Genomic DNA, 23,584 nt, shown 5'->3' on the forward strand with positions numbered 1-23,584 from the left:
ATACGAAATCATATCATTCCTTATGTGCTAGACATCATTCAGGATCTGTTATTTTACTCTTAGTTTATGTCAATGATATTGTAGTTACTGGTAGTAGCAGTGTTGAAATTGTTTACCTTATTTCTCAGTTAAATTCAATTTTTCCTCTCAGATTTTGGTGCTTTTTATTATTTTCTTGGATTTGAAGTTTACACCCTTTCTAATCATTCTATGCTTTTGAATCAACATAAATATGCCTCTGAACTCTTAAAACGTGCAAACACGACTGATTGTAATTCTTTGCCCACATCAATGATTGCTGGTTTAAAATTAAGTTCCAATGATTCTGAAGTTTTTGACAAACCAAAATTTTATAGATCCATTATTGGGGCCCTTCAATATTTAACAATTACTTGGCCTGATTTAGCATATTCTGTTAATAAGGTCACCCAATTTATGTATCATCCTAAGCTACTGCATTGAAAGGCTGTAAAAAGGAGATTATGATATCTTAAAGGATCCTTAGCTCATGAAATGTGTTTAATAAAAGTACTAATTTTTGAATCATGGCTTTTTCTGATGCAGATTGAGCAGGGAACATTGATGATCGAAAGTTTGTTACAGGCTATTGGATATACCTTGAAGATATTCTTGTCTCATGGAAGAGTAATAAACAAACCAAAGTCAGTCGAAGTAGTACTCAAGCTGAGTATCGTTCAATGGCTGCTGCTCAAAGTGAGATTGTTTCTATCAAATAGCTGCTAGGTGAACTCAGAATCCATTAATCAATTTCTCCAACTATATTCTGCGACAACCAAAGTACATGTCTAGCTGCTAATCCGGTTTTGCATAGAAGATATAAACATCTTGAGATAGATCTTCATTGTATTCGAGATATGGTAAACAATAAAGAACTTCATTTAATTCATATTCCTTCTTTGGATCAAGTTGCTGATGTTCTCACAAAACCCCTTTTTATACCATTATTCAGCAAATTCAGGAACAAACTTAGAGTGATGTCTCCACTCCATCTAAGTTTGAAGGGGGTGTTAAAGGATAAGAAGTTAGTTTGTTAATAAGCTGCTAAAAGTTAATTATTAATGCTTCTGCTCTTGTATTATTTACTATTAATCTACTACTATATGTATTCTAGTCTTATATCCCCCCAAGGGTAGATTACACTTTGAGAATTCATTAAAATTCATTTAGTTTACTCTTCTTTCAATTTTGTTTTCCTCTGCTTCTGCTTCTGCTGCTTGGCATAATGCTAAATTTCATCAGCTTGTCATCTTCACTTCTATTACAAGCTTAGTATAGAGATCCTCTTTCGACTACGAATGAAAATGAAGGACACTCGAGGTCGAGGAATCGCTGGTTAAAGTAAGTTGAGCGCCAGGGGTCGATACCATGTGATTAAATACAAACATCATGCAAGAACGTGGGATTTGAAGGACAAGATAAGATAGAACGTGGAAGTACTATATGAAGATTCTCTAAGATTAAGGTAAGATCATGGCTTAAGAAAAAAGAAAAATCAAGGTAGTGGTCAAAATTCTTCAGAAACAAGCCCACCTTTGAGATCTATAAATAAAAGAAATTCAGATGAAAAAAAGAGACTTTAATAAACAACACTAGATCATCACACAAATTTATAAAAAATCTCAATCTCAATGACACAACAGTAGAACATGAAATACAAGTGTATGTAAGTATTAGAAGTCAACTTCTAATTTATTTTCTTTTGTTTTATGTTTAATCCATTTTCTTTAAGTTCTTTATGTTTTGTGTCGTTATTCTATTTTTCTTGAAACTCAGTTTTACACTTTTACACTTTTCATTTATTCAAAACTTTTCTTTACTTATTTATTTATTCATGGTAAATTGCCATTAGTGTTTCAACGCAATTTTTTTCGATATTATTATTAAGTAATTCTCGGATCGGGCTCATTTTTTAGTAAAGTCGTTTCTGCTCCCCAAATTAAGATCTTGATACAAGCTCGATTCGATATTCTGTCGAAAAATACCAAAAAATTGAGTGAAACAACTAACTAATAAAGTTTCAAACATGATAAAATACTTCAAAGCATAAATAAATATAAAGATAATTCTAAATTATTTACAATAGTACATAAGATATAAAAATTAAATAGATTTTACACATAATTAACACACATAATTAACACATATATACATGACAAGACAGGTAATGGAACGGAGAGGCCATTACCCATACCTTCCCCATATCCAAACAAAAATAAGCAGATTTTACCCAAACTCACTATGTACCCAATTAACCGTTGAAAAATCCTGTCCCGTTCTAATAGGACAGGTCAGTTCAAGTCGATCTGAATTGTCATCTTTTTTTATTGACTAATTTATTATTATTATGCTGTAAACAGTAAACATGTCAATCAATTTTTAAAATATTTTATCTTAGATACTTTAAATTTTTAATATTTTATTATTCTAAAAATCTTTAAAGTATACTTATAAAAAAATTAGTCACTTTATCACTCAGTAAAAATTTTAATATGCGTATTAGATATAAATTCATAATAATTTTAGAGAATTTCTAGAATGATAAAATTTGTTAAAAATCTGAATATCTGATTTAAAATTTTTTAAAGTTTAATTTAATGAAAAAGTATAGGTAACTAACAATATTTTTGAATAATGTGAATTAATAGGATTAAAAGAGTAAATTTAATTAGTAGCATTAAATTAGGATGTAATGTATTTTTATTTGATTGATTGTTGTTTATGTTGTTCATGATAGTCATTATTTAAAATTTTTTGTTATTATACTTTAAAAAAATTTTTCTTCGAGGTAGAAGCCCGTCATAAATATTGAGAAATAGTTAACGTGGCAAAGGGATACCATGAGATAATCTTTTAGTAAATAGTAACAACTAACAAGGACGAGATGGGCTTGCATGATCTCGTAATGTGAATTCGTGAATAGATCAAAGCTTATAAATTTCAAGAATGGTGGCAGTCTGGCTCTGACCCTGCCCAATATGCGTTGCTTACTACTAGTTTTTCCAGCCTTTACGTTCGCCGAATCAATGGTACGGGAGTGTATATATATAATATCCGGTGACTATATTCGTAAATTGTGCAGAGAATTTGTGGGATTCAATTTCATTCAATGTTATTCCCAAAATGCTAAATTGACCTTGAAGAAATTCAAGAGCTTAACATCGTTTGGGATTCACAACTCGTATGACCTAACTAGAGGAATTGAAATTTGTGGACAATTACACATTTACTAAAATTGCAAATACGAATGTGAAAAATATTAAAATGATAAAAATTGATGTTTTTAGTACATTTAATATATATAAATTTTTTAATTTTCATTATTGGTAATATTGTAATTTGGTCGGTCCAATCTCCCCACCCCGCTTCTTTATTTGTCTTATCAGTGTAATGGCATTTTATTAACTTATGCCAATCGGCGCACTTACAAACATCAAAGAAATATCAATTCTACATAGATAACAAGAAGATAGAGATCCCATATATTAAACTAAAACCTGCCCAACATTCTATTACTAAAAATCTTAACAAGAAGAAACAGACCAAACAGAATCTCTTTTACACATATATGCTGCAAACCAATAAGATACATCTTCTCCATATAGATCTGAATATTTTTTGAATCTGAAAGTTTTCTATAAACAAAACTTATTTAAGTCTCACAATATTAGACCACGTATTAGTAGTTTAATGTAGTATATGATTTGAGCGAGAGGAAATAATTGTTGCGTAACTATATCTCTTATGCTGTTCCAGCAAGACCTTGTACTAGTAAACTCATGCTACATAGCTAATGAATTTGTAACTACTATAAAACTAAGGGGAAAAAAACATAAAACTACAAACTAATCTATATAACTGCTATTTGTAAAGGGGAATGAAAATAAAATTGTTAGGTACATGTTAAAAGATTTATCCATCACCTGATTTTTTGTTGGAGATTAATACTACTTGAAACATATATGAAGATGTAAATTCCAATTGATGAATTTTATATAAGTGAATTGTCTCATAGTTGCCAGACAAAATCAATCCATCTAACCGACAAATCTTAATATTGCGAGGAAACTGCGTTGTAGATATCAACCAAATACCAATGAGAACCCTGAATAATTTTGTAGCAAGAGCCAACCAACATAGACCTAGAGAAGCTAAACCCCAATAAGCATTCTCTAATAGTACAATAAACGCATGAACCTCGTTCTACCAAAATCAATGTTACTACTGAACACAAAGTATGTCTACACAGCAATAACCAGGCGGAAAAGCAGTTTCACATTACCAGTTTCGGATAACAAAATATTGCATTGAAGTCCTGACAAAACTAATTTACCAGGTAACTAAATTCATCAACCACACTGCATGTCCCGTTCTAACCCTACCGTTTATTCAACATACTTACCTACCTTGGCCTCCCCATGCATTATACTTTTCTCCATCAAGCTGGACCCTGAAAATTTTTGGAGTGACATTAAGGTTTACGCAAGAAAAAAAGAATCTGCAATATCCACTATAGCAAACAGCTTGGTCAACCGAATATAGCACACCAAGTACAGAAGACTAATATATACAAGAAGAATTAAATATACTCGGATTCCAGGTTAAAATTCATATCTGAGGTATGAGGTTCAAAATAATACCACAAGGAATTACCCAAGTGTACAATTAAGAAAGGAACCCACTAGGAACCCACTAAATGAAGGCCAATAAACTAAAATTCAAGTTTTTAGCAGGTTTGCAAGACCAATCAATTGAACAACTCACCACTTCATTCACATATAACAATTTAATATCTGTTGTAAGCTTTTGCAAAATCTCCACCACGCCTCTGAAAATCACCAAAATTATCGTGAGGCCTGGTAGGATAAGTCTCCATGTCTGAGAACCTGTTCCTCGATTCCAAGGGTAAGTTGGGCCCAGCATAGTGAGGATTGACAGCGGAACCATCATATTCGGTGAAATTCTGCTGCTTATAACTGCCAAAACCAGAAGGGATTTGTTGGATTGTGTGCTGTTGATGCCTCTGGGCTTCAAGCTGAAGAAACTCTTCCCATTGTTTAGCATGTGAGACCCTTAACATAGCAACTTTGTTCATGTAGTTCTCCCTCAAGTCTCGAACAGCCTTTCCAGCAGTAAACATAATATTAGCAATCATAAAGTAGCAGTAGGTAAACATCAGACCAGTATTTTGATAAATATAAAACTCATTTTGGAAATAGAGCTCTAGTGGATAAGACAACAGATAATTACAAACTTAACTACAACATCTGCTGGTTTTTCTTTTCCTCAATAAAAAATCCAATATATAAAATACCAGAAAAACTTGCAATAATAGCCAAGGTGCTTGATTATATTATTTTTACTGAAAATTAGAATATCATAATAAGGAACAAGACTACATTTGCATTCAGTTAAAGTGATTCCTGACAAACACATTTTTAAGTATGACTGTTCAAGTATTCGCAGCATCATATACGAAGAAATTAGCAAACAAGTAATCATAATACATTTGATAGAACCAGCATGGCTTATGCAAGAATGACCGATTGTTAATTATGACTCAAGCTGTGGTAAAAACATGAATGATAAATGATCATACCTCACGATGCTTGAAATTTTCTTCATCTTCTTCCCTGTCACGGTTTTTCATTAGCTCAGTTGCCTCTTTCTTATACTCCAACTCTAATTCTTCTAAAGTCTTGGGGGAAGTGCTATAATCAAACTGATGACTGGGTTGGATCCCTGCAGATTCTCTTCTGTGAGAATCCCACCCATCATTCCTATAAGATCCTATGTTCTGATTGCGGCCATCAATTGAATTATATGAGTTCCCTGTGTAAGGGGGCTGTCTTGGTGATCTTGAATGGCTTGACCGACCTCTTGCTCCACTATTACCATAAGCTTCACGAAATGAAGAGTATGTTAAGCACTTGATTCAGGATGCCAACATAGATGGTTTGCTTTAATTCAACAAATTGCACTTGATTCAAGATGCTAACATAGCTTTAATGCAAAAATTATCTTTATATTCGCATAGTGAAACCATGGAAGCCAATCCTTTCAGTAAATATGTTCGTAATGGAGGCAACCCTTCAGGACGGTGATAATGCTTGAAAGCTAAGAACTTACCTCTTGCTGCAAGTAAATTACAAGCAATAGCAACATCATTACAGTGCTGGCCATTTCTGTGCAAAGTTTACTCAAAATAATAGAATTGTACAGAATCCTAACAAGCTACGAACATGAGATTACCAGCTTTCTAAGGATGCCGTAAACATATCCTATGCTGTCCCTACCTTGTGGAGAACCTCTTGCAAACTTTTGCATGTCCTCTCGCACGCGGTCTTCAACAGCTCTCTCTTGCCTACCAAACCTTTGTTGAAACTGAGATGCATTTCGCGGTCCAGAATGAGACCTCTGGGGCTCAGATCGTTGAAACCGAGCACCAACAGGACTTTGCTCAGGAGACCTTGACCTGGCCATGTGAGAACTAGAAGTTCCTCTTTGTTCACCCTCCTCTCTAATCTTGTGCACCGCATCAACACCTTTTGCCAAAATTAATCTATCCTTACCACTGACAATAATAAATTTCTCATCCATCTTAATTTTGCAGCCAATATCCCTTTCAATCTTGTTTAGAACTTTCTCTGTGAAAAGCGCTCTTACATTTTTATCCCTTGCGGGTATCCTTTCAAAGAAATCTTGAGACTTGCGGTTTGCTCCAAGAGTAGTCGGACAACCCTATGTTATCAAGAAAAATGATATTCAACCAAAATAATTATGAGACGTTAATGATATTATACTCAACTAGCAACACCTTATATATCATCAATAGAATTCACAATACAGAAGCGTGAATGTTTGCAAAGGGGTTACAACCCGAAACAAAAGCCGCAGTAGGAGCTGTGATAGATACCTGAGTGAAATGCCCTGATTCTCCACAAAGTTTGCAGATCATTTCCTCTTCTTTCCTTTTCTTCCAATTCCTCTCAGTAGCCTTTGACTTAGCCTCCCAAACCTTAGCCTCTCGGCTGGTGAAATCGGTTGGAACAGCATTAGGGTCCCGTGGCTCCTCCTCTTCATCTGAACCAGCATGAGACCTTTTGTTTGATTTTTCCCTATCTTGCGTATTGGTAGGAGCAGATCCCAGAGGACCAGTGTACTCCTTGTAAAGATCACGCAAATCGTCGTCAATATCAGGATCAGCTCTATTTGCCATTACAAGGCCTTATCTATATTGAACTCCTACATTCGCACACAAAACACAGCAATACTGAAATCCGCATCGTTTAATTAAAAAAAATAGATAAATCATGGCTTAATTTATTATTTCTTACGAAGAACACAATAACCGATAAAATTTTTCACAAAACATAATAATCTCAACCGAAGCCTTAGAAAACCTATCAATTACATCAAATTCTAACTACTTCTTAACAACAACAACAACAACAACAACATAAAGGAGAAAGTGAAATTGGAACCTGGTGGCCGCTAGAGAGAGTGGCTTCCGCCCGTGGTTTGGAGTTTGGTCGCCACCTATGTGGATTGTGGAGAAAGAAGACTCAGAGAAAAGAAAACAGCTATGAGATGAGATTATCGAAAATGCATGAAACGAAAGGTAAGAGATGGTGGTAGCCGGTGCGTGTGCTAGAGATGATTTGATTTGAGAAACAGCAGAACGAGAAAGACATGAGCTGTGAGAGTGAAACCCTATGTCTCCTTAGGGGTGCGGCCCAAGGCGCTCAGTCTCAGCCCATCTCGCTTTTTTCATGCTTAATTCTACGTTCGCCCTTCAAGTCTATGTTATGTTCACGTTAGCCCGTAAAAGCGTAAACTTTACATAATGCAAATCAAATCCTATAAAATATGATATTTCGAAAACGGTTTCCAGACAACAGAAAATCTGAACCACGTAAATAATGGGTTAATTCTTTTACTTTATTTTTTCAGATTTTAACCATCTATCACTGCTATAAATTTCGAAATTTTAAATTTTAAATGGTTAATTTTTAAATTTTAAAATTTGTTAATAATCATTTATCTAATTAAAATATGAATTTTAATCCTGTTGCCGGTCCCTTTTTCAGCAATTAGTCTCAACGTTGTCGAATTTTTTCTCTATCAAATCTTCAATTTATAATAAAAATAATTATTTACATAGTTAGTAAAATAAACATTCACATCTAAAAAAAAAGAAAAAAAAAGAGGAGGAGAACCACATCAATGGAGAGAGGATGGCAACAAGACAGCAACAACCCGTCCAAAGATTACGAGACAGCAGTAGCAACGCCACACAACTATGGCGATGACAATGAGTAATGATCGTGGATGTGAAAGTAACTGGGGCGAAAGCGTAGTTGTGGTGAAATTAGGAGTAACTATACGCAATATAAATGTGTTTAGGTGTTAATTTTAATTTTTAAATTTTAAGATCTGTTAATAATTATTTAATTAATTAAAATTTTTAATTTTAATTTTAATTTTATTTTTTTTCTTTAAAGAGTTATTCATATTATTTGCTATATGTATTGTATATCTATATTTTTTCTTCAAAAAATTATACCATTTTCATCTCAAATATTAAATTATAAAATAATCTAATTATAATTAAGATAATGACTAATTAAAAAAAAGCACCAAAAAAATGTAATACATTACGAATGTTATTTTTGAGAAGGTTAAGTAAAATTCACCAATTAATATTTGTCAACTTTTAATTGTTAATTAACATTTTTTTTATATATAAAGTTCAAATAGAGTTCAAATATTATTCAATTATACATGAAGAATGCTAGAGGGTAGTAGATCGCAACCACATTGGCACTTATTGTTACGACCGTGACGACGATATTTAAAAGAACTGAAAAAAGAATAGAAGAGTAAAAATGTGCTTCGATTAACAGGAATAAAATTTTGATATTTTAAAAAATTAATATGGCGCATCATTAAAAAAAAACTTATATGTTATTTTATAGGGTTTGGATAGAATTCACTTTTATTTAATTGACAAAGTGGTATCCTTAGTTGTTGCTGGTATTATATATTTGACTCTTTCATGCCTAACGCAACTTAATCCAAAACAAATTTGTTACTTGCAGAACATTATTCTTCAAATTAAATTAAATGGATCCGTAACAAACTATAAAGTCCGATTGGTGGTATACTCTCTTGTTCGTATAACTTCAATTGGCGGTCTACTATAACTGCTTTATTTCACCGAATTAGTTCCCAAAGAAATCAGGCGCACGTATGAATACGAATTGATCGATTTCTCACTAAGAATTAACACAGTACGTAATTCGACTAAGCTTCACTTGATAATTAAACAAATATAATCTTCAAATAAATGTGTATCATATTCCTTTATTCCTCCAACTTCAGTTTGTATCAAGTTTGAATTTCTGATAATATTGCCACCAAGCCTAACATTCACGCTTTGGCGCTGTAAAATTTAGACTCCACCTAGCTAAGTACCTAACTATACATAGAATTAATTAGCTGGTAGCTCTATATACTTAATGGCTTCATGCATGTAATCCTATATATAATAATAATAATAATAATAATAATAATAATAATAATAATAATTATTATTATGTAAGAGTAAGACCAAAATTGATGAACCCCGGTTTCCTATAAATACTTCAAATTGCACATCCATTCTTCATCACAATCACATCAAACAAATATAATCAACTTCAACAAGCTTTCCTGTCTCGAGCAGAAAATGAATAAGTTGTTGAAGACCCTTTTTCTTGTGTCCATGCTAATAATGGCGTTGGCAATTACTATGCCAACAAGAGTAGAATCTTTCGAAACCAATGATGAGAATGATGAGGAACCAAATTCTGTGAGAGGAACAAGCCGGTTCCTGTCTCAGAGAAGCAGCAAGGCAACTCTGACATGTGACAGAAACCCAAAGGTTTGCTATAGCATAAGAGGGAGTGGAGGTCCTAATTGCTGCAACAACAAGTGTGTCGACTTCAACACAGATGAATTGAACTGCGGAAAGTGTGGGAAGAAATGTGGATATTCCAAGATATGCTGTGAAGGTAAGTGCATCAATCCAAAGACTAATGAGAAGCACTGTGGCAAATGCGGCAACAAGTGCAATTCCAAAGGCTCTTGTGTCTATGGCTTGTGCAGCTATGCTTAGAAGTTTACAACAGAATCGGAATAATTAATGTCTGTGGCGGCAACTTGATCATTATTTCTCTGCTGAATTGGTGTAATTTGAATTGTAACATTATTGCAATTCTTTAATTGTACGAAAAATGTAATGTCTATCCTTTAATTTATTGTTTGTTTGTTGTTAATAAGTACAATTTGTAATTTGTTTATCAAATAAATGAATGCATCTACTCCATTGTTTTTTAATATAGTTTATTTTGAAGTCGTGCATGGAAGTGGATGAGTTTGTGTCTTGGGGACAGAAAGATACATATCAGAGACATGATAGTGGATTTACTAAAAAAAAAGGGTTATTGAGAGCTTTGCTCCCCTCAATAAACTTTATCTCTTATTAGATGGACTAGAATTACAAATACCTACATTAAAAAAAAAGTAACAAATAATGATAAAAAAGCAACAAAATGAAATTATGCAAAGGATGCCAAAAACTAAACAAAATCACATTAATTTATATTAATAATTAATTTTAAATTTTTAAATTTAAATTTTAAAAAAATTAAAATTCATTAAGTAAACCTAATTAAAACCTATAAAAACCTTCTTTTATTCTTTCACATTAACCTACCCACCTCCAACAATCAAATACACAGATCTCTTTCTCTGTCGGCACCTCTTCGCCTCCTCACCACGACCCACTCCTCTTCTATCACCGACATGTGGTTCGTCAGATTCGCCACCGTCGACAAAAATCCATACTCAACACGTGGATTAGGCAAGTTTTGGGAACTTCTAACTGAACTCGATGAAAGAAGGAAGAAGGTTTATTCCAAGATGAACCCTCACGACATATCCTTCGTTCAATTTGCGTATTCCGACAATGATGAAGTATCCATCTTTCTATGTTCTGGCTGTTATGATATTGATTTTGGTGTTCTTAACGGTGTTTGGTAGATCGGTGGTGACACTTTGTACGTGTGTTTTGTGGTATGTAATTTCAGTGTTTAGTGATACCTCTTTTTCTTCTTTAAGTTCAAAGCCAATAAAGAAAACTGTGAGGAATACAAATGAAAAGGAATATGTGAGAGGGTTGAGTGAAAAGAAGATGGTGGTGATGAATGAGGGTTTAAATTCTCCATCAAACTACTTTCTGCATTTTGGGATATTAGGTGCCGTTTTATGATTAAAGAGACGGCAAATTACACAATTACAGAAATATAAAAAAATATTCATTTAATATGAAAAAAAAACATCCTAATACTTAACAAAAGAAATATCCAGTTATATTTTAGCAAAAATAATTAAATATCTAAAAATTTTTTAAAAAATATGAAATTCTTAAAGGAATAGAGACATTCACATTTGCAATATAAAAAAATTCGAAAAATATATAAAAAAAACATCCATTTAGTATGAAAAAGAAACATTCTGATACTTAGCAGAATAAACATCATATATATTAACTCGTAGAGATTTTGGATTCACCCAAAGATATTTGGCTGATTTTTGGCTAATACCCTTTTGGTTCCCTAGCATTGTTCCTAAACTTGTGAGCTGGTGAACCAAGTTTGAGCCTAGAATTGAGCTCATAAATTAAATGAGTCGAACTTGAGCTTGAATAAGCTTAGCTCATTACCTCGTGAGCTAACTCGATTATATATATGCATTTAATCATAATTTATTGTTATAGAATTAAAGATTATATTCCTATTATTTGAGTCAGCTCGTGAGTTCGAGCCAGCTCCTAAGCTTGAGCTTAAAAAATAGGCTCGATTGTTAATAAATAAAGCCATGAATCAAGTTCAATTTTTATGAGCCAAACTTGAACTTGTTCTAGCTTAACTCACTTCCAATCCTAACTTATGTGTTAAGACTCACACTCATGTATACATTGAAAATATGCATAGCATATAGAATAAATATAAAAAAGTAAAAAAATACTTTTTATATAAAAAATAAATTTATTCTCTTGATAGTTTTATGCATTTTCAATATGCATTAGAATAAGCATCAAGTGTTAAATGCAGCCTTTCATAAAAGGATCTATCTACACATTTCATAGTATTGTTGGTTGAATATTCAAATATATATGTAGTACTTTATCTAGTTTCACTTTCATAGAAATTTTTGGTAAAAGTTCTTGGTTCATTTTTTGTATAATTCTTGTAACCATCTAGCTATTCTATATAAAAGGGATAAAAGAAATTGAAAGAAATTTCGTGTATAACGTTTTACTCTAAACTATTTTCTTTTCTAATTTTGTTATTTTTAAGATTTAAATCTATTATTATTTTATTAAAAATATATATGTGTATATTATTTTGACTAAGTTTACACGTATTTATTTACAATTTCGTTAAATAAATAATGAGATATGCAAACAACATGAAAACAGGTCACATTTTAGGTTTACTAACAATTTAAAAAAAGATTTTAATTAATTTAAATTTTAAATTTTAAAATTAAAAATTAATTTTTTTCAATTATTGTTCACATTATTAGAAAAAACATTATTTTCCTATATTTTTTTTCAAAAATATTTAATCACCTAAAATCCAAAATACTCAAATAGTACATTCTATCCATTGATTTATTGAATGTGACTACGTGAGATTATTTTTAAGTTAAAATTAATTACTAATATATTTGTGTATAAATACATGTGTAGTTTAATTTATTTTTAATATATATTTATAAAATTATATATTCTCAAAAAAAATATTTTTTATTTTTTAATATTTTTATTTTTACTATTAAAAATTTATTAAACACACGTTAAAGAAAATTTAGTTTATTAAATTTTTTTTTATTAAAATAATAGCGTCCAAAACAAACACTTAGAATAGCGGGTAATTAAATGAGGAAAAAATAATTTTAGAAAGTATTTAGGGTTTAGTAATATTATGTGCTATTGAAGTTATTAAAATATATCATGATTAAGATTTTGTAATGTATTTTTTATTTAAAAATATGAATACGGTCTCTAATTATTTTTCAATTGGTAAACCCCTCAGCGGCACGGCAAATCAGTTGAGAACCTCACTTTTCCGAGCTGAGCAGAGTCCGGAGCTGAGAAGACCACCGGAAAAGGGCACGGCTTCTTCCCAAATTGAACCTCTTTCTCTCTCTATCCACCAGCGTAGCTCAGCTGGGCTATCCCTCAAATGGTGAATTTCAGCGGAGACCCTCACAGTTACACTCAACCTCAAACCCAAGACAACAGCAACCACTTCAACCACCCTAACGGCAACTACAACTGCCACAACGGGGTCAATGCCTTCCCCAACCCTAACCCAATCGATTCTCCTGCTTCTGGATATAACCATTCACGTCCACCCCGCAAGCGAGCTTGGACTTCTACTTCTCCAGGTACAATCCAATTTCGTTTCCTCTGTTTATTTTTTTTCTCTCTTCTTTTCTTTTTTGATATATGTAAGTGGATTGGATTCTATTTTTTATGCTCATTTCATGTTGCCCTTAGATTAGATGGTCACTCTATTCTGATACCTGATTTCCAGTTGCACACTGTAATCACACTCTTAACATTCTTATTTGAATTTTGTTGCTTTTATACCAATGACCATGACTATTAATATGCATTCTACTTGGGACCAATGAGGCTGCACTGTTGTTCCTGTTATTTCTTGAGAGCATTACCTTTTAGCTGTTTTTTTTTTATTTTTTTTAATAAATAAATGCATAATACGATTGTTTTGCTAAGTATTCTTTTCGCCGGCAATTCTTCTTTGCAGATCAAGCAGATGGTGCGTGTCATGTAAAAGTTTATGTTGCACCGGTTCCAAGAACAGCTACCGAGACTGATGTAAGTCCTTTTGCCATAAGCATTACTTTTGAGATATTAGGATTTTCAAGTTTCAAGTGATAAGATTTGTTGTGTCTTTTGCCTGCTGGCACACTGGCTTATCAACTTGTAAGTTGTAACCGTTTCTTACCCTTCCATCTCTTTTCATTTTCTACTTTTAATTTTTAATCAGATCCGCCTGGTGTTTGAAGGGCATGGGACTATTGTTGAGGTTGTTCTTTTAAAAGATAAGAGAACTGGTGGACGACAAGGTATAAGTTATTTTTCATCATCAGTTTGTGTAATTTGGTTTCCCAATGGTTGCAAGGATTAATGACTTAATTTGACACTACCAGTAATCGCATACCATATCTGAAAGAAATCACACTAGTTCAAATTTTGATCAACCTTGTAGGAAGTTGTTTTGTGAAATATGCAACATTAGATGAAGCTGAGAGAGCCATTAAGGCTTTAAACAATAAGTATACATTTCCTGGGGTAAGGACAACATTACCTATGATGGACTTGAACCTTTTCTTTCTGCTATACAGCTTATTATTTCAAAGTTAAACATATATTTATTGTTGGGCTCATTTACATGTTCTAGGAATCATCTCCTGTTGTTGTCAGATATGCTGATCGGGAACGTGAACGGCTTGGTAACTCTTTCAAATTTTACTTCCTTCAAAACTTATGAGATAAATACTGTATTAGTGTGCCTTAACCAGGTTCCACTTCCTAGCTGATTAATAGATTATATTTTCTCTATCTAGTTTGGTTCAGTTTAAAGAAGGTTTTGAATGCATGCTGTAGTTTAGTTTCTTAAGGAAAAAATAGTGAAAAGAACAGGTTTCACACTGAAATGTGAACTCAATGGCATATATAGCTTCATCTTGTTCTCTCCCTTTTTATTTTATGGTAATTACACAAACCTTGCTTGCATTTTCTTTATTTGTTACAAACTTCCCCTGACATATGGTCTGTTGCGGGAAGTTCCTGTGTGTTCTCAAAATAGAGAACAGTATCGTACATAACGAGGGTAAAACTCAAGGGAGGTGAGAGTAATTCTATGTTTGTTTGTGTGCACACAAGCGTTTTGAAGCTGCGGTTTAGCCTTGGCACTGTATGTGTCTATACTGAATCTTTGTATGTTTTGTTTTTAGACCCCTTTTTTCTTTGGCTTCCCTTGAAAATTGAGAGTCAGCCTTGATGCAATGGTAAGGTTGCTGCCTTGTGACTTAGAGATCATGGGTTCTAAATTTCAAATCATGGAAAAATAGTCTCCACTCACAAGGGTTAGACTGCATACATTTACCATTTTACTCTCTCTAGACCTTACCAGGCAACAGGTTTAAATTTAACGCTACAAAGAATCATCCTATTATGTTCAAACATCGAGTTTCATTGATAGAAACTTGTCATTTAGCGTAGTATACTGTCTTCAGTGAGTGATGAGTAATTAAAAGCTTCATACTTGTTTGTGTATTAGTCATTTGATTCATATTTATTCCTTTTCTAGGGGTTCGAACATTTGTACGGAACGTGGAAAAGAAAGATCCTTCAGAAGGTAAATTCTCATCCTTTTTCCCAAGATAACCCATCGCTTACTATTTTCTAACATAAGTTTTCATTCTTTATGCTGTTGTTTTCAGCTTATCACTTCATATTTTATTTCATTTTTTGTTCTTATGTTTCTTCAGAGGTTGCTGATAAAGTATTTGTTAGTTGCATCAACAAAGAAGCTTCGAGAAACGAAATAGAAGAAGTATGTTTCACCATTCACATCCAGCCAAATATTTTTCCTTAACCTAATTACAAGTTGCTATGGTATCTTTCTTATTATTGAATGTAGTCCAATATTCCTTTTATTTCGCTTGATGATGTGCAAACTGTAGAAATGTGTCTAGACCCACACCATTGCAGGTGTCTCCAATTAAACTGGAAACAGATATTAGAGACAGAAATATTCATAATCATATTGAGACATGTGTTGTTATGGTTAACAGATAGCCCGAAAAGCTGGTTACCATTGTCTACTATCTGCTAGTTTTTTGCTGTCTGATTCAGTTTAAGATGTGTTTCTTTCTAAATTTTGCCAAGTCAAAAATATATCTTCCGAAGGAACTTTGTAGATAGTAACATTTTTATTTCGTATATCAAAATTAGTTGTTCAATTTCCAAACATTACGTGAAACAATCACACAAGTGGGTAGATATGATATTTTCTTTATTATGGTAGTCATCAATTTCGCTTTGATACGAGATTATTGTTTATTGTTTGCTTAAGATATTATGGAATATTCTGTGTAGTCTGCATGGCTGTGTGTGATATCCTAGGTTTCATACTAAGTTTCTAAATTTTGTATCCACATTTTCTGCAGATATTTTCTGCTTATGGACATATAGAAGATGTCTACCTGCACAATCGTGGTTGGTCCCTATTCCTGTAATATAATGTTCTTATCATTTCTGTGGCTTTGAAGAATAGACAAACCTGATCTTTTTGTTTCTTTACTTGACATTGTATTTCAAGGAGATCACACACCTGATTAACAAAAATAGTAACTTATTAAGAATGAAGAGAGAGAGCTCTCCCTCCCCACTCCTCACTTAGCTCAGTGTGTGAGGAAATTCAAATTATTATCACTTTGGGAACTTGGTTAGAATTGGGTCTACGTCATCAAGTTGTGCTTATTTTTGTTCATGATGCTATTATACGTGATTTTCCTTTTCACCTAGCATGCTTGTCACATGGATGCATTTCTTGTTTTCCAAGGATATGCTTTTGTCAAATTTTCTAATAGAGAAATGGCGTTGGCGGCAATCAAAGGGCTGAACAACACATTCACAATGAGAGTAAGGCAAATATTGTGCCTGATACATATTGTTATGACTTCTTTTGAATGGATACTAAACTGTCATGTTTAATCATTCAGGGTTGTGATCATCCATTAATTGTTCGTTTTGCGGAGCCAAAGAAACCAAAGACTGGAGATCCAAGGTTTTACTGTTTGCCCCTTTACATTTCACACAACTCTATATTCATGACAGTCTTTGTTATTAATATATTAATGCAAAACTACACGACATGTTTATTTGTGTTGTTTATTATTAATGAACAAAATATGACACAGCGTATTCTTCATATTTTGCATAACTCTACAATTTTCTTGTTATGCATTATTCATCTAGTATATGAAACCCTTTATACTTACAAGATATATTTAATAAAAATAAAACTTCTTGCGGAAGGAAAACTCCAATATGATAATACCTTTCCAGCCAGTAGAATATTGTTGATGGATCTAACTCGGGAATTTTGTTCATCCTGTTTATTTGTTTTTCTTCCCAGAGGCAACTTTTCATGCATTTGACATGCTAAAGTAGTTTCTGATTAATATCTTGTCACAGGCCAGTGCCAAATTTCGGTGATCCAAATACTAGAGGAAGTATTATGCCTATGGCTCCACATCGTTCTACTATTGCACACCCACAAGTTTCTTCTCATATGCAGAATTGGGAACCTGGGGCTAACATGGTGCCCCAGCCATTTCCTATCCAACAGCCACATTCACAATTGACTTCGATGCCTTTGCAGTGCAATCAAGCTCCAAAGATGTCTTCTCAACCATTTTATCCTGAGGTGCAGAGACAGTTGCATCCAACAGATTTGTCAGTGCAAAATATAGAGCAGCAGCCAAGTTCACAGGTTAGTGACTATTGGGTAATACAGTGATCAATCATTCTTTGAAAGTCACTCTTTCAGGGACATTTTGGTCGTAATGTAAGTAAATTTATGTTATTGAAGAGGTTGGCTGATGCTGCTGGGTTGATAGTTAGGTACTTCTTGTTATATGTTTGTTGTCAATTAAATCATATTTACAATTTTTTGCAGTTACTGTTTAAAGTTAGTCATACAATTCTTTTTGTGGCCTTTATAAATGCAACAACTTTGAGTGTTCTTTTCTGAAGAAAGATTTTTCTTTCTTAAAAATGTTGTACTATAATTGTGGAACAGTATCAGATAGTGACATAATGTAGTTCTCTTTTCCCCCCTCCCCCCCAAGCTGTATTCCCGACTATTAACTATATTGCTAACCACTAAATGAATTATCATTTGACTAGTTACTGGTTAAGTTTATTTGTTTCTCAGCCCGCAATAAATTTCTTGCTTTAATGTCTTTTGCAGACACCTACTCAGAGTGTAAGCAATTCTAATACAGTTGCTGGCAGTATTTCACCTGATATGCCTACTAGTCCTGTAGATGAAGATTTTCCCGAGTGTGAGTGGAGTGAGCACTACTGCCCTGATGGTCATACTTACTACTACAATTGCGTCACTTGTGAAAGCAAAGTAATGTTTCAACCTTTGGATCTCGATCAGACATGTTTTGATTTATTGTTATTTTGTGTGATGGTTACTCTTCATGGTGCAGTGGGAAAAACCTGAGGAGTATGCTCTCTATGAGAGAGGGTCTCTGAAGCAGCAAAAGCATGAGGATCATAAAGAATCGCAGGAGCTGCAGGAGCACGATGATCATAAAGATTCGCAGAAGCTGCATGAGCTCAAGGATCATGAAGATTCACGGAACCTGCAGGAACACGTGAATCATAAAGATTTTCAGAAACTGCAAGAGCACGAGGATCATAAAGATTTACAGAAGCTGCAAGAGCACGGGGATTATAATGATTCACAGAGGCAGCAAGAGCACAGGGATCATACTGATTCACGGAAGCAGCAAGAGCACGAAGATCATAAAGATTTGCAGAGGCTGCAGGAGCATGAGGATCATAAAGATTTGCAGAGGCTGCAGGAGCACGAGGATCATAATGGTTCACAGAGGCAACAAGGGCACGGGGATCATAATGATTCACAGAAGCCACAAGAGAACGAGGATCATAAAGAATCACAGCATCAGCAAGAGCATGAGGATCATAAATATTCACAGAAGCAGCAAGAGAACGAGGATCATAAAGAATCACAGAAGCTGCAAGAGCTTGAGGATGACAGCTGTCTTTTGTCACAATTATCATTATCCTCCTCTGCACAAGTTGCTCAAAGCCAAAAGGTGCTTTCTTTGATGTATCTTTCCCGTTAACAGGATCAGGCAAGGGAGAAAAAACTCTCCCCAACTGATAAACAGGGTTGTATGACAACATTTGTTTCTCTGAAAGTAACCTCTATTTAGTCAACAGTTTCATGGTTTGTTACTTGCCTAACACTCTGTAATCTTTTGCAGGAAACAGATAATGATCAAGGGCACTCAAAAGCAAGTTCTGTTGTTGGAGAGGGGTGATATAGTTTTTCTTGTTGGGTCACTGGTAGTGGTATGACATACTGTTCATAACTATTTTTATTGATAGAAACATTAACCATTATTATTACTATTATCATAAAATGGCTTTAAAATTTCTAAGGAACTATATTTTATTTTCATATTAATATGGAAATTAATATTAATTATTTATTTATTTTGAGGAACTTTTATTCAGATGCAAAGAATGAAAGTTTATCATCCTATACATTCTCCTTTAATTTGTTATTTTGGAAAGGAAATACATTGCAAATATGAGCTACACATTCTTTGATCATCAGATCAATTATTAACAATGTTTGTAACATGGATTATGATGCTCCTAATAGTAATAATTGACGTTCTTCTATTCTTCTTTCAATTATACCAATATTTAAAAATTTACCAAATAAATACAGGTTGAAATGATTTGTGTGCGCGTGTATAAGTTTATCTTCTGCACATTTATTTACGAGTAATTATTCAAATCAATCTCTAAAAATTTTAAAAGTGGATATTTTAGTTCAAAAGAAAAATTAATACACAAAAACATCTTCAATGTTTTACTCTTAATCTCTAAAGATTTTAAAAGTAGATATTTTAATCTCTCAAAAAAAATTAATACACATTAATTCTCAATGTTTTTTTCAGTCAGACATACCTGTCTCTTATCCATTTTTTGACGTAATTCATTAACAGAAAATGTTGAGTTGGCATGCAAATTTATACATGTTGCAGTTAAGCAGATGAGACTAGAAATAGTCCCAATTCTTTATTTAAAATGAAAATTCTATTTATAGTAGATAAAATTTAATAACCTACAAGAGAGTTCCTCTAACTTAATAAAATAAAATATTTGTTTTTACTTTTATTATGTGTCCATTTTTATTATTATTATTAGCTTAATTTTGTGCATGTGAATGGTGATATTAACATATTGATACACTTTTTATTGAAAACAACTAAGGTGAATAATAATGTTTTGAAATTCAAACATTTTTTTTTAATACAAACATACTTTTTAAAATAGGACATTATCCAATTCTTGTTAACAATTTGACATTATGCATATGGAATTAAGTTGCAAATTTGACACATTTATTTTTTGTTAATATAGTTTTTGCACAAATTATAAATAAAAAAAATAATATGTATGTGCCATATAGATTAAGTTAGTCTAATTATGAGATTTAGTATATCTTTTTTTGTTGTTGGATTTAGAATTGTGTATGTAACGAAGATAGTTCAATAATATTTTTTTTAAAAATATTATATTAGAAATCAAATAGGGTTAACTTAACTTTAAAAGTTAATTTGATTATAATATCTATTAATATTCTTTTTCTAATAAATACTTGAAGAATTTAGTGAGTCATGTCCAAAAATAGACGGGAGATTGTCATGTTTGACGGAGAAAAGCGTTAAGGATTGATCTGTGTATTAATTTTTTTTAGGTTAAAATATCCGCTTTTAAAATATTTGGAGACTGATTTGAATAATTATTCTTATGGAAAATGAATTAGGGACTGATTTGTCTACCAAAATAAAATTTTAACAATATTTTTGTATATTAATATTTTTAAAAAAATTAAAATGTCTATTTTTAAAATCTTTAAGAGTGATTTGAATAATTACTTTTTATTTATTATATTCTTATGAGGAAAAATTGTACTAATGTTAGAAATGCAACCACAAAGTACATGATCTAAAGAGTAAAAGTATAATGTTTAAAGATCGTTACTAATATATTGATCAATCATCAAATTAAGCTACTAAAAACTATGACATTGATCCTATTAGAGATGATTAAGTTCAATATATGTACCTTTTTTCCTTTTTGATATATAAATTTGGAATTAACTGCTAACTCCAATATCCATGTACATTTTATGGTGGCTATGACTGTTATGGCTATAATGACTAAGAAACTTTAATAACAACAATTAAAATATGCAGCTAAATTAAGGTTACATTTTTTTTACTATTTCACAACACTTTAATTTAAAGAAAATAATAAATAAAAAATATAATTTTAATTTTAAGCATTGCTAAAGTTGTATAGTCATCATAACCGCTATAATCATATTTGATCTATTAATACCTTATGTAAAAATGATTTACAAGTATTATTGCAAAATTATGAATACTTAAAAAATAAATTCACAATAAATATAGTTGTTTCAAGGATTACTTAAAACTGAATTGTTTTCTAGTTTGAATGTGAGATTCCGTCTTCTTTGGGGCAGTGTCTAACGTTTATAGATATCAAGGTGCCGTCGTCTGAGTTTTTCGTGAGGAGGTGGGGGTGATACTTGCAAAGGACTCTGATACTTAAGTTAGCAAGGATATTAGGTAATGTTTTTAGTAGATTGGATTCGAAAAATACTTGAGAGTGTCAGGGTATTTATAAGTGTAGATGTTGTTTAACAATAACCATCTTTTAGAGTTTGTTCCACCTTTAATGGTGGATAGTTATTCTCTTTCATTAGGGATGTTGTTGAGATCTTTCTAGATTAATAGGAGATATTGAGAGGGTTAGTAAATTATTTGGATAAGTAAAGTTAAGTCCACGTCGTCGCGTTCGACTCTATTAATAAGGTCAGGGTGTTGGCTTAGATAACATTTGTAGATTGGACCTTATTCACTTTGGGTTTGACTGTGTATTAGGTCAGTCTATAAATAATAGTATATAGAAAAATTTAAAAAAATTTATTGTGAAGAATATATTTTATTTTTTTAGTCAATTTTTCTGTTTTAAATAAATTTCAAAAAAATTTAAATACTAATTATTTTATTTCAGGTGTATATTTTAAGAAATCAAAATTACCACGAAAATATATTATTTTATTCTCATAATTAATTATTCTTAAGTCAGCGATATAATTTTGTATAATAATATTTATTAACTTATTGTTGTTTTAGAAGCATATTTTAAAGACACTAAATAACCATAAATTTAGCTTTGTTTTTTATCTTTTTTGAAAATAATACTCAATGTGATCTTTAGGCAAATTTTAAGTCTCTAAAATTTTAATTTAGTCCCTAAATATTGTGAATATAATTTATAGTAGTTCCAGAAATAATTTTTTACTCACAGACGTTAACGAAATGCTGATGTAGACAGTTAGATACTACGTTTGACTGTGTAAAACGATTTTAGTTTGGTTTTAACACTTAAATAGTCAAAAAACAATACCGTAAATAGTGTTTATTGAAACTTTTCCTCCCAAACAAGTTATATGATGTCGTTTTTTGCTATTTGAGCGCTAAAACTAAAACTGCATATGTTACAGGTTTAACGTGGTATTTGACTATCTATGTCAGTGTTCTATTAACGCACTACAAGAAAAAAGGCCTATGGCCATGCTTTTTTCTTACCACACTTCAAAAGCGTGGCCAAAAGTGGTCAATGGCCACGCTTTTATGAGGGTGGCGATAGATTAGAGATTTGGCCACTTTTTTTTGCCACGCTTCAAAAGCGTGGCGAAAAGGATCAACAGCCACGCTTTTATAAGGGTGGCAATTGATTAGAGAAAAGGCCACGTTTTTTTCTGCCACGCTTCAAAAGCGTGGCCATAGAGAGAAACAAGGACGTTTTGAAAGCGTGGCGACAGGGTTTCCTTACAGCCACGCTTACAAAACGTGGCTATATCCTGGTACACTTTTGCCACGCTTTAAAAAGCGTGGCCAAAAGTTTCTTTTTTGCCACGCTTCAAAAGCGTGGCCGTAGAGAGCAACAATAACGTTTTATAAGCATGGCGAGAAGGGCCCCAACCGATTGACCCTAACCCGGCTCCCAACCTGGCTCCCAACCGAGCTCCTCCCTTCGCCCGTCGCCCTTCGCCGTCCGAGCTCCTCCCTTCGCCCGTCGCCCTTCGCCCGTCGCCCGTCGCCCTTCGCCCGTCGCCCTTCGCCCGTCGCCCTTCACCTTCGCCTTCGTCACTCTTCGTCACTGATGGAAACCACTTCTTCTTCATCTTGTTAATCTTCATACTCTTCTTCTCTTTCTTGTTCTTCTTTGAATCATTGTGGATCTCTCTGTTCACCTTCAAGCTCCAGCAAACATGGACGACGGCAAGCTCCTCCCTCTTCTTCTCCTCCAAGCCCTCCAATTCCCAAGGTATGATCGATTTTCCTCTTTTTATTTTCTCGATTTTTTTGTTGTTTTTACTTTTAGGGCTTTCCCTTTCCATTTTCATTTTCTCCTGATTCGTTCTCTTTGATCGCATGTTCCTTCTTGGTTAAATGATAATGCTGAACACGCATTGCTTGCGATGCTGTGGACGTACGTGGTTTTTTTCTGGAATGACAAAGCCACAAAGGTGCTGAACTTGATGCA

General features: G+C 32.9%; 4 protein-coding genes across 4 annotated transcripts; 3 read left to right on the forward strand and 1 right to left on the reverse strand.

The window, feature by feature from the left end:
• Positions 1 to 4,219: 4,219 nt before the first annotated feature.
• LOC107492368 (uncharacterized) lies at positions 4,220 to 7,817 on the reverse strand. The gene is made up of 6 exons (XM_016113388.3): positions 7,503 to 7,817; positions 6,935 to 7,263; positions 6,315 to 6,759; positions 5,618 to 5,919; positions 4,783 to 5,140; positions 4,220 to 4,468 (listed from the first exon to the last, which is right to left on the reverse strand). The coding sequence occupies exons 2-5, from the start codon at positions 7,235 to 7,237 to the stop codon at positions 4,805 to 4,807; spliced, it is 1,386 nt and encodes a 461-aa protein (XP_015968874.1). The 5' UTR covers positions 7,238 to 7,263; positions 7,503 to 7,817; the 3' UTR covers positions 4,220 to 4,468; positions 4,783 to 4,804.
• Positions 7,818 to 9,793: 1,976 nt separating this feature from the next.
• On the forward strand, positions 9,794 to 10,177 carry LOC107492304 (stigma-specific STIG1-like protein 1). Its single transcript, XM_016113303.3, has one exon. The coding sequence runs from the start codon at positions 9,794 to 9,796 to the stop codon at positions 10,175 to 10,177; it is 384 nt and encodes a 127-aa protein (XP_015968789.2).
• A 689-nt stretch (positions 10,178 to 10,866) lies between these two features.
• LOC107492285 (uncharacterized) lies at positions 10,867 to 11,332 on the forward strand. Its single transcript, XM_016113287.1, has 2 exons — positions 10,867 to 11,099; positions 11,182 to 11,332. The coding sequence occupies exons 1-2, from the start codon at positions 10,867 to 10,869 to the stop codon at positions 11,330 to 11,332; spliced, it is 384 nt and encodes a 127-aa protein (XP_015968773.1).
• A 1,803-nt stretch (positions 11,333 to 13,135) lies between these two features.
• Positions 13,136 to 19,532, forward strand: LOC107492370 (flowering time control protein FCA). The gene is made up of 14 exons (XM_016113389.3): positions 13,136 to 13,518; positions 13,902 to 13,972; positions 14,145 to 14,223; positions 14,367 to 14,449; positions 14,559 to 14,610; positions 15,471 to 15,518; positions 15,652 to 15,716; positions 16,333 to 16,381; positions 16,728 to 16,807; positions 16,888 to 16,952; positions 17,363 to 17,660; positions 18,141 to 18,305; positions 18,388 to 19,020; positions 19,192 to 19,532. The coding sequence occupies exons 1-14, from the start codon at positions 13,314 to 13,316 to the stop codon at positions 19,246 to 19,248; spliced, it is 1,950 nt and encodes a 649-aa protein (XP_015968875.1). The 5' UTR covers positions 13,136 to 13,313; the 3' UTR covers positions 19,249 to 19,532.
• Positions 19,533 to 23,584: the final 4,052 nt, after the last annotated feature.

Source organism: Arachis duranensis, chromosome 6 (genome assembly GCF_000817695.3).
Source record: "Arachis duranensis cultivar V14167 chromosome 6, aradu.V14167.gnm2.J7QH, whole genome shotgun sequence".
Taxonomy (NCBI): Eukaryota; Viridiplantae; Streptophyta; class Magnoliopsida; order Fabales; family Fabaceae; genus Arachis; species Arachis duranensis.